At 42.1% G+C, this 11,339-nt stretch overlaps 1 protein-coding gene across 1 annotated transcript in view; it reads right to left on the bottom strand.

Annotated features, from left to right (window-relative positions):
- Positions 1–5,145: 5,145 nt before the first annotated feature.
- GOLGA2 (golgin A2) overlaps positions 5,146–11,339 on the bottom strand; it is a 290,650-nt gene continuing 284,456 nt past the window's right edge. The window contains exon 27 of the mRNA XM_053695478.1: positions 5,146–7,481. Coding sequence (XP_053551453.1) covers positions 7,246–7,481 — 236 coding nt within the window. The 3' untranslated portion in view covers positions 5,146–7,245. The remainder of the gene's footprint in view (positions 7,482–11,339) is intronic.

The following is an 11,339-nucleotide window of genomic DNA, read 5'->3' as shown; positions in this document are numbered from 1 at the left end:
ACCAGGCACAGTCCTAAACTAGATAACAGACTATAAAATCAGATAGGAACATATCGAGAGATATAAGTCAGCATCTCTTCATAAAAACGATCAGCGCCTAAGGCTGCCTCATGGCTATAGTAACAGGAGCCCCTTAATAACCCAATAACGTTACCAAAAAAGCGTGCGCTACCTCCAATTTAACAGATGTCCCTTAAAATAAAGCATTTGTGTCATGCCCGATTTCTGTCACCATATCATACCCCTATATGAGTGAATAAACCGTGATACAGTGAGGCAGCTCTGATACTGTGCGGGCTGCAGCAAACTACACGCAAGCTAGAATATATTACAAATCAGGGGTTTTAGTTAGTTGCCTTTTCTCATGCCCCCATTGGGTCTTCCCAAGCTTACTACACTAATAACAGTAATCTAAAAGCTTCATAATACCCTTTACAATTCAGTGACGTGCAGTGAGATCAGAGGCTGGTGAGGCAGTGACTATAATACTCCCAAGAAACATACACACACGCACATTTATATACAGTATATAGTACACACAATCGGCTCACTGACACACACACACTCTGCTCACTGACAAACACAGACACACACACACACACACACAGCACACACACTCTGCTCACTGACAGACACACTACACACACACTACACACACTCTGCTCACTGACACACACACACACTACACACACACTCTGCTCACTGACAAACACACACACACTCTGCTCACTGACACACACACACACACACTCTGCTCACTGACAAACGCACACACACACACACACACTCTGCTCACTGACAAACGCACACACACACAGCACACACACTCTGCTCACTGACACACACACCCTGCTCACTGACACACACACTATGCTCTCTGACAAACACAAACACTTCTCAATAACACACACATGATTAGCTCACTGAAACATACAGTAATTACCCATAATATATTTTCACATGCTGCTCACTACATACACACAAATATCAAATTTGCTTTGTTCTCATGGTATCCTGAGTTGAAGAACATACCTAGGTAAGTTCCAGAGCAGTAATACACTACTGGGAGCTAGCTGGTAATTAGTAGCTGCACATATGTCTCTTGTCATTGGCTCACCCATGTGTTCAGCTAGCTCCCAGTAGTGCATTCCTGCTCCTGAGCTTACACTTCAAAAGAAATATCAAGAGTACAAAGCAAATTTAATAATAGCAGTAAATTGAAAATTTGTTTAAACTTAGATCTGTCTAAATCCTGAAAGTTTACTGTTTATTTTACTGACATAATAACAGACTGATCAGTATAATGCAGTGTACAGGGAATAACATACTTTACAGTGCAGACATGGCAGGTTCATAACGCACAGTGCTGAATAGGTGAGTGCTTTCTTTTTTCTCCCCCAGGTCATTTCATAGAAGCAGAGGTTGAAGGGCAATGCAGTGTTCTGCCTCCCCCACCCATTCCTCATTTAAGCACTGTAAAGTGGGCAGATGCATATTTAGATATAAAGAGGCAATTAGTGGCATATTGCTCTAAATAAAAAAAAAATTTTTTTAAAAACAGTGAAGGCAAATGGTTTACATTTTTATCAAATGATATTGCAGGAACATGACTGACATTTTAACAGTATTCCCTCATCTGCAGTCACTGCTGCACTCCCCTTGCTCTATTCTCATACAGCATTAGAGTGCTTAAAACTCCCCTAGGAACTCACCGTTTCCAGCAGCCTGACATTGCATGCAGTACTGATCAGTCAGGCATGAGGAAAACAGAGTCATCATCTGCAGTCACATCCCACTGCTTCCAAGGTATTTGCTGTTGGGTTTGTTTAAAAGTGAAAAAGTGCTACTGTTTTTAACATTGGAATGTCAGGCACAAGGCTGCCCTGTTTTTGTGAACTCCAGCCTTCTAAAGAAGTACGAGATGAGATGTTAAACAGTAGCACTTTCTTTTACACTTTTAAACAACCCCAACGGCAGATACCTTGGAAGCAGTAGGATTTGACTGCAGATGATGACTCTGCTTTCCTCATGCCTGACCGATCAGTACTGCATGCAATGTCAGGCTGCTGGAAACGGCACTCTAATGCTTTATGAGATTAGAGTAAGGGAAGTAGTGCAACAGTTCCCCCTCCCTGCAGCTGCTCCTGCTCTCTGAATGTCCTGGGCTGCCCTTGTAATTACCAGAGCGTCTTGAACAGTTATTTATTAAGGGCCTTAATTAATAACAGTTCAAGACGCTCTGGTAATTACAATACTGCTCCTTAGTGCACTGCTCACCTCTGACTCTCTGTAACACACTGCTGCAGCTGGGGTTGATATATGGCAATGCCCTTGCCCAAACGAATGGCATATACATTACACATGGTGCCACTCACTGTCAGTCTGCCCTAGAGTCCTGGGCTAGAACAGTCAACGCACGGCAAAACTGCTGGTTGCTTCACAACGTGTCCCTGTCAGATTGTTTGTCACTCATTACCGTCTCCTCCCCCAACAACCAGTCCCTGAAAACAAGTAAAGACGGTCCTGTTTGTAAGCAGGCCGGTCAGGAGTCTGCTCCGGTGTTCATCTGCGCCCAAATAATCAATAGAAGATCTGATCTCATATGCAGATGCGCGGGTATTACTATATTCTTTCTCTCCTGAATTGTGTCTGTTTTTATTTATTGCAGATAAAGGAAAAGTTTTGTCAAAAAAGTTTCCTTTTTCTGCAATAAATAAAAACAGACACAATTCAGAAGAGAAAGAATATAGTAATACCCGCGCATCTGCATATGAGATCAGATCTTCTATTGATTATTTGGGCGCAGATGAACACCGGAGCAGACTCCTGACTGCCCGGCTTACAATTCAAATAGGGGGAAAAATTATTACTATTAGTACTTACCTTCTACACCAGACAGTCAGTGGCAAGGATGACGCCGGGCACGTGACAGACGCTGATGCGCGCCTCAATTCCGGCACTCAGCCCGCCCAGAGACTCAGACACTTGCGGGCAATACTGAGGTCTGATTGGCTGAGACGGCCAACTTGCTCCAGAGGCGTTCATAGTCAAGCCTCCGGTGTGGGAGCATGGGCCGCATTGAGAGCACTGCTGCATTAGCACTGATTATCCTCTTGATGGCAGCAGTCTCTCAGCGGCTAGTTCCCAGTCAAATACATTTCATATTGCGCAATATACGGATAGCTAGCCTCCAGTTTATTGCGCAATATGAATGTAAATGTAGTACCACTATTACAACGTTTTTTTTTGCACAATCATCATCATGCACATAACAAATTAAATAAATTTGGTGGAGGGGTGGGGGGGTAGGGGGGGTCACCTGTTTATTAAAAAAAAATATATTGAAAACATTTTTTTTATTTTTTTATTTTTTTTTAATTTGTACAAAAAGGGTGTAATACATAGATTGGCCAGGGGAGGCGCTGCCTCACCTGCCTCTTATGAGTGCACGTCACTGTTACAATTATGCCTGCCCCCACTGAGGTATACAAAGCAAAGTGGCAAAAGTCCCCCCTTAGCCATTAAGACCCCTCACTTAGACCACAAGCCATCGAGGGATAAGGGATTCAGGGACTTGCCAATCTTGCAGCTTTCTCAGTAGCCCCAAGCCAGCCAGTAAACATCTCATTCTGATGTGGGAGCTTCAACTGCAGGGCAGGCACTGTATCTCCAGTTTGACAGACTCAGACGACCTCTGACAGAGACCTGAAGATAAAGGAAAAGCAAAGTAACCAAACCTGGTTTCCCAAATAGGGGTTAACATAATTGTTGGAGTTAAAGTAAGGACTACCTCACCAACCTCCAAAAGCTAAAAGCCATCACTACTCTTACTAAAGAGATTGACATGGACACAGCATTGCCCTAATCCTTGCTTGCAGGGACAAGTACCCATTCAAGGATTAAATAGATTTTTTTCAGACACCATCTTCACACACCCACTACGATGAACAAAGCAAAGAATGACTGGGAGTTATGGGAAGTGGGAGTGATACTTAACAGCTCTGCTGGGGTGTTTTTTGCTTCCCCCTAGTGGAGTTAAAGTCCCACTAGTAAATGAATGGATTTGTGGACTCTATGGAAGGAAAGTACAAGCGAAACACAAATGTCACCAAACATAATATAAAGGTTGTTTCTCAAATCCCCTGGCAATGATATATAAATTATCTACCTGCTAATAGCCTGTGTGCTATGTGAGTGCTCACTCTACCATGCTTATCCTAGCTGCAGGAAATCTTATTCTAGTAGAGAACCCCAGCTGAGCTGTATAGAAAAGCCCAGGATCTGAAGGAGTACACTGACTAGGCAAAGGAGAAGGCTGCAGGATAAATCCCAGTGACACTTGCGGCAGGCAGAGGAAGATTTACTCTCACTGCCTTTGGTACTCCCATACCAGTGGGTCTAATACAAGTCTGAGATACCCTATATAAGTAGAATCAAGAGCACCTTGAATCTCCACCTTCTCCTGCGGTGGCAAAAATACAGGGAAGTGGGAGGGATTAAAAGCTCTTGGTATGTTGGGTATTATGCTTCCTCCTAGTGGACAAGAATTGAATCTCACATGTGATGACTCTGACTCTCACCAATGTATTTGCCAAGCCCTTGATATAGCAAGACAATGCTTACTGACCCTCATTCTAAATGATTGACTAGTCATGCCTACTTACAGTCTGTAGCATGGGTATATAATTACATATAATTAGCAACAATGTTTATTGACCCTCATTCTAAATGTCTGAGTAGTCATGCCTACGTACAGTCTGCAACAGGGACATACAATGACATATATTAAACAATTAGAAAGGCAGGTCAAGTGTACAATAACCCATATTCTTAACCAAATCATGGCTCTACAAAATAATATGCCTATATTCCCTCTAAATTGCAGGGCTAGAAACTCAACTTTTTCTGTAACTAAATAATTTCTTCACATTTAGCATTATAATCGCACCAACCTGTGAGACAACTGCATACTAGATTGTAAGATGGATGTTTTTGAGAGCTATGTATTGCAATGACATTTATTATGTATGGAAAATTATTAACAACTTAATAAAAATAATAAATAAAAAAAATAATCACATATTGCCAATACATTTAAAATCTGTGTCATGTTTGCATATAAGAATACATTGCAGCAGTCGATAGTGATTTGCTGAATATATTTATTCAGAAATAACATTTCCATCAATATTAAATCATTTCAGCAACAAAATAGAAAGTGTAGCTCCCCTGACCTGTGATGTAACACCCAATAAATTATATCATCCCCAATTAATTACCCTTCAATCAGATGACAGTCCTGCTTCTATGGAAGCCCATCATTTTATAGTACAAATTACAATAACCCTGCAGCTGAAAATGTTGCGGGATCCAGAATCTATTCCAGGAATATACAAAATGTTACACACATACACTATGTACAGAAAACACTTCTGGTTCCATCTTTGGGGGAGATCCAGGGAATCCGAGAATTAAGAGGAAATGAGAGCGATGTCTTCAGCTGTCAATTATCACATTCCGGGATCACGTTCCACCTCTCACCACTGAATTGCCATTTGCCGACTAGCGTTTACCGCCATAGTCAGTCTATTAATATAATTAGTAATGTCAAGCAATTATGAGCACGGCTGTGCAAATCCATTCTTACTCTGGAGATTCAAAATATAAATAACGCTGCAAAATATGTGCCGCCCCCATTTAAACCATAAATTCTGAATGATATTGGCTTGTGTGCAGATGTGTTGATAATGGTCTAGCCTTACATGTAAGCTGTACGCAGTGTGTCTCCCGTCACTGTGAGTGTCATTCTGTAACCAGCCTGCTAAGCTGTTCAGTTAAAAACATTTTCACTTGCTCTTTTTTCATACTTACTATAACACCACATGTAAACAGTTTTATCCAATAAACAAAGGCAGAATGTGGCTAGGAATTTGTGTTTCTCCATCTGGCTTCCAGTTCTTAACTCTAGCCAAGACACAATGCGTAGAAAGATATGGTGTTAGCTTTTGAATAATCTGAAGAGGGTTAGACTGTTGGCAAGTTAGGCAAAACACTGCTGTCCTTGCAGAACAGTAACAGTTTCACACCTGTAAGCAAAATTCTCACCGGTGTTCCCTGCCCCTTATCTGTAACTGTCATTTGTTACTTGATGGTCTGTCATTGACTCATCACAATGTCATATGTCAATTTATTCAAGTCTCTTGTCTTTAAAGACTTTGGCTTAGATGTTTACTGGACTGCTGTAACTTTAATTTACTGTTTCAGAAATGAGTAATCATTTGAAGAAATTGGTTCAGAGATGATGCAAAACATAACAAATTGTGCATTAAAATGAATTGCTTAAAACTATACTAGAAAGTCACAAGGTTTACTGTACCCTTCATTTAAAACTGTAAAAACCTGCTGTGGGAGCATCTGACCATGAACAGATGGTGTGGACTGCCCTCTCATAATCTATAGGGGTTACTCATAAAAAAAACAATCTGTTCTGCCTTATTTCTCTCAAGTGGAAAAAACACACATATACATGTGTGTGTGTATATATATACATACATATATACACACATATATATATATATATATATATATATATATATATATATATATATATATATATATATATATACACATACACATACATCTTTTTTTAAGGCTGTGGGGAGCACAGAAAAACCCATCTTTGATGGTCACAACAGTGCAATTACGTGAGAGAAACTCTTAAGAGCAGACACCCCTTATACCACCTGTATGATTTCAAGCAACAACACTAAATACTTCAAACCCCTAAAGTGTAGCCCACTGTTTCCAATAACAGAATAAAGCGCCCGTAATACTATCAAACCTATAAGATCTGTGCTGCAGTCATGTAATATATTAGTGTTGAATAAAAGCAGACACCAGACATTATAGGCCATGACTCATTGCCCTAACCCTATTGGCCATCAACTGAGCACCAGTTTATTACTGGTGAGAGGTAACTGAACTCCCTACTGAACTGGTTAACCCACTAGTGCATTAGAGTGGGTTACTCACCCACAGTAACAAGTATGGTTAGCTAAGAATCCCTCACTCTACAGCTAATGACGATTGCTCCTCTGAATGCCAGACGAGGAAAGATTATTCTTCTAATAATGCACTAAACAGTTGCAGCCCTAACAATTGTCCCCCCCAGTCCACAGGAGGCAGAAGGTAGGGTGGTACAGGAGATGGTTTGTGGAAGCAGCAAGACCACCCTAAATTTCTCCCTCAGACCACTAGTATCCGGATCTCCCCATTATCATCAGGCCTATAGAAAAAGGGAATGCTTGGATTGTGAAGATGGGATCCTGGCCGTTCCTGTGGGTTCTGGATCTCACGTAAAAGCTGCATGATCTGCTCAGCTGTGGGATCTTCTGGGTTTGCTTTTTGCAAGGGGATGGCATGAGATGTCATCTTATTTTTGTCCTCTTCAGTATCTTCGGCTAAGCTGATTTCTTCCAGGCCTGTTTAAAGAAAAGAGGAACATATCTAAAAATCTTCTGAAGCGTACACAAAAGCAACACAAAGGAGACATCTCATCCACTTCCTTCATTTCTATTAACCTCTACAAGCTGAATTAAGGTGACAGGTATATTTAAATGAAAAAGAAACATAACTTTCTGCCAAGTACGTTGTCATCCAAAGTGATGTTTCTTGAATTCAGGTCTGTTAATGGCCTACCCTAATCTAGATATTGGTAATTTCTTACATGTAATTGGCAAGAGTCCATGAGCTAGTGACGTATGGGATATACAATCCTACCAGGAGTGGCAAAGTTTCCCAAACCTCAAAATGCCTATGAATACACCCCTCACCACACACTCTCAGCTATGGTTTGGCACTTTATGTATTTATGTAAAGTTCTAAATATATGTGTTTACTTATATTTGCCATGAGTCCGGTCTATGTATATTTCCCTTTGCAGTCTAGCAGTTTCAGTATGGGAATAATGTTTTAGGAAATTTTTTTCTTACCTGGGGTATAGTCTTCTTTCCAATTTGACTTGTTTTTCTTTTAATTCTGCGGGCAAATTAGGCTTGTGAGGGCGCAAAAACAGAATTTATGCTTACCTGATAAATTACTTTCTCCAGCGGTGTGTCCGGTCCACGGCGTCATCCTTACTTGTGGGATATTCTCTTCCCCAACAGGAAATGGCAAAGAGCCCAGCAAAGCTGGTCACATGATCCCCCCTAGGCTCCGCCTTCCCCAGTCATTCGACCGACGTAAAGGAGGAATATGCATAGGAGAAATCATATGATACCGTGGTGACTGTAGTTAGAGAAAATAATTCATCAGACCTGATTAAAAAACCAGGGCGGGCCGTGGACCGGACACACCGTTGGAGAAAGTAATTTATCAGGTAAGCATAAATTCTGTTTTCTCCAACATAGGTGTGTCCGGTCCACGGCGTCATCCTTACTTGTGGGAACCAATACCAAAGCTTTAGGACACGGATGATGGGAGGGAACAAATCAGGTCGCCTAGATGGAAGGCACCACGGCTTGCAAAACCTTTCTCCCAAAAATAGCCTCAGATGAAGCAAAAGTATCAAATTTGTAGAATTTGGTAAAAGTGTGCAGTGAAGACCAAGTCGCTGCCTTACATATCTGATCAACAGAAGCCTCGTTCTTGAAGGCCCATGTGGAAGCCACAGCCCTAGTGGAGTGAGCTGTGATTCTTTCAGGAGGCTGCCGTCCGGCAGTCTCATAAGCCAATCGGATAATGCTTTTAAGCCAGAAAGAGAGAGAGGTAGAAGTTGCTTTTTGACCTCTCCTTTTACCAGAATAAACAACAAACAAAGAAGATGTTTGTCTGAAATCCTTAGTAGCTGCTAAGTAAAATTTGAGAGCACGAACTACATCCAAGTTGTGAAATAAACGTTCCTTCTTTGAAACTGGATTAGGACACAAAGAAGGCACGACTATCTCCTGGTTAATATTTTTGTTAGAAACAACTTTCGGAAGAAAACCAGGTTTAGTACGCAAAACCACCTTATCTGCATGGAACACCAGATATGGAGGAGAACACTGCAGAGCAGATAACTCTGAAACTCTTCTTGCAGAAGAAATTGCAACCAAAAACAAAACTTTCCAAGATAATAACTTTATATCAACGGAGTGTAGGGGTTCAAACGGAATCCCCTGAAGAACTGAAAGAACTAGATTGAGACTCCAGGGAGGAGTCAAATTTTTGTAAACAGGCTTGATTCTGACCAGAGCCTGAACAAAAGCTTGAACGTCTGGCACAGCCGCCAGCTTTTTATGAAGTAAAACAGATAAAGCAGAAATCTGTCCCTTCAAAGAACTTGCAGATAATCCTTTCTCCAAACCTTCTTGAAGAAAGGATAGAATCCTAGGGATTTTTATCTTGTTCCATGGGAATCCTTTAGATTCACACCAACAGATATATCTTTTCCATATTTTATGGTAGATTTTTCTAGTTACAGGCTTTCTAGCCTGAACAAGAGTATCAATGACAGAATCTGAGAACCCTCGCTTTGATAAAATCAAGCGTTCAATCTCCAAGCAGTCAGTTGGAGTGAGGCCAGATTCGGATGTTCGAACGGACCTTGAACAAGAAGGTCCTGTCTCAGAGGTAGCTTCCATGGTGGAGATGATGACATATTCACCAGGTCTGCATACCAAGTCCTGCGTGGCCACGCAGGAGCTATCAAGATCACCGATACCCTCTCCTGTTTGATCCTGGCTACCAGCCTGGGAATGAGAGGAAACGGTGGGAACACATAAGCTAGGTTGAAGCTCCAAGGTGCTACTAGTGCATCCACTAGAGTCGCCTTGGGATCCCTGGATCTGGACCCGTAGTAAGGAACCTTGAAGTTCTGGCGAGAAGCCATCAGATCCATGTCTGGGATGCCCCATAATTGAATTATTTGGGCAAAGATTTCCGGATGGAGTTCCCACTCCCCCGGATGAAATGTCTGACGACTCAGAAAATCCGCTTCCCAATTTTCCACTCCTGGGATGTGGATTGCAGACAAGTGGCAGGAGTGAGTCTCCGCCCATTGAATTATCTTGGTCACTTCTTCCATCGCCAGGGAACTCCTTGTTCCCCCCTGATGGTTGATATACGCAACAGTCGTCATGTTGTCTGATTGAAACCTTATGAATTTGGCCTTTGCTAGCTGAGGCCAAGCCTTGAGAGCATTGAATATCGCTCTTAGTTCCAGAATGTTTATCGGTAGAAGAGATTCTTCCCGAGACCAAAGACCCTGAGTTTTCAGGGGTTCCCAGACCGCGCCCCAGCCCACCAGACTGGCGTCGGTCGTGACAATGACCCACTCTGGTCTGCGGAAGCTCATCCCTTGTGACAGGTTGTCCAGGGTCAGCCACCAAAGGAGTGAATCTCTGGTCCTCTGATCTACTTGAATCGTTGGAGACAAGTCTGTATAATCCCCATTCCACTGTCTGAGCATGCACAGTTGTAATGGTCTTAGATGAATTCGCGCAAAAGGAACTATGTCCATTGCCGCAACCATCAAACCTATTACTTCCATGCACTGCGCTATGGAAGGAAGAAGAACAGAATGAAGTACTTGACAAGAGTTTAGAAGTTTTGATTTTCTGGCTTCTGTCAGAAAAATCCTCATTTCTAAGGAGTCTATTATTGTTCCCAAGAAGGGGACTCTTGTTGACGGAGATAGAGAACTTTTCTCTACGTTCACCTTCCACCCGTGAGATCTGAGAAAGGCTAGGACAATGTCCGTATGAGCCTTTGCTTGTGGCAGGGACGACGCTTGAATCAGAATGTCGTCCAAGTAAGGTACTACTGCAATGCCCCTCGGTCGTAGCACCGCTAGAAGGGACCCTAGTACCTTTGTGAAAATTCTTGGGGCAGTGGCTAATCCGAATGGAAGTGCCACAAACTGGTAATGTTTGTCCAGAAAGGCAAACCTTAGGAACTGATGATGTTCCTTGTGGATAGGAATATGTAGATACGCATCCTTTAAATCCACCGTGGTCATGAATTGACCTTCCTGGATGGTAGGAAGAATTGTTCGAATGGTTTCCATTTTGAACGATGGAACCCTGAGAAATTTGTTTAAGATCTTGAGATCCAAGATTGGTCTGAATGTTCCCTCTTTTTTGGGAACTATGAACAGATTGGAGTAGAACCCCATCCCTTGTTCCTTTAATGGAACAGGATGAATCACTCCCATTTTTAACAGGTCTTCTACACAATGTAAGAATGCCTGTTTTTTTATGAGGTCTGAAGACAATTGAGACCTGTGGAACCTTCCCCTTGGGGGTAGCTCCTTGAATTCCAGAAGATAACCTTGGGAGACTATTTCTAGGGCCCAAGGA

Source organism: Bombina bombina, chromosome 12 (genome assembly GCF_027579735.1).
Source record: "Bombina bombina isolate aBomBom1 chromosome 12, aBomBom1.pri, whole genome shotgun sequence".
Taxonomy (NCBI): Eukaryota; Metazoa; Chordata; class Amphibia; order Anura; family Bombinatoridae; genus Bombina; species Bombina bombina.
Note: the sequence above shows the minus strand (reverse complement) of the source record. Positions and strands in the feature narration are given on the sequence as shown.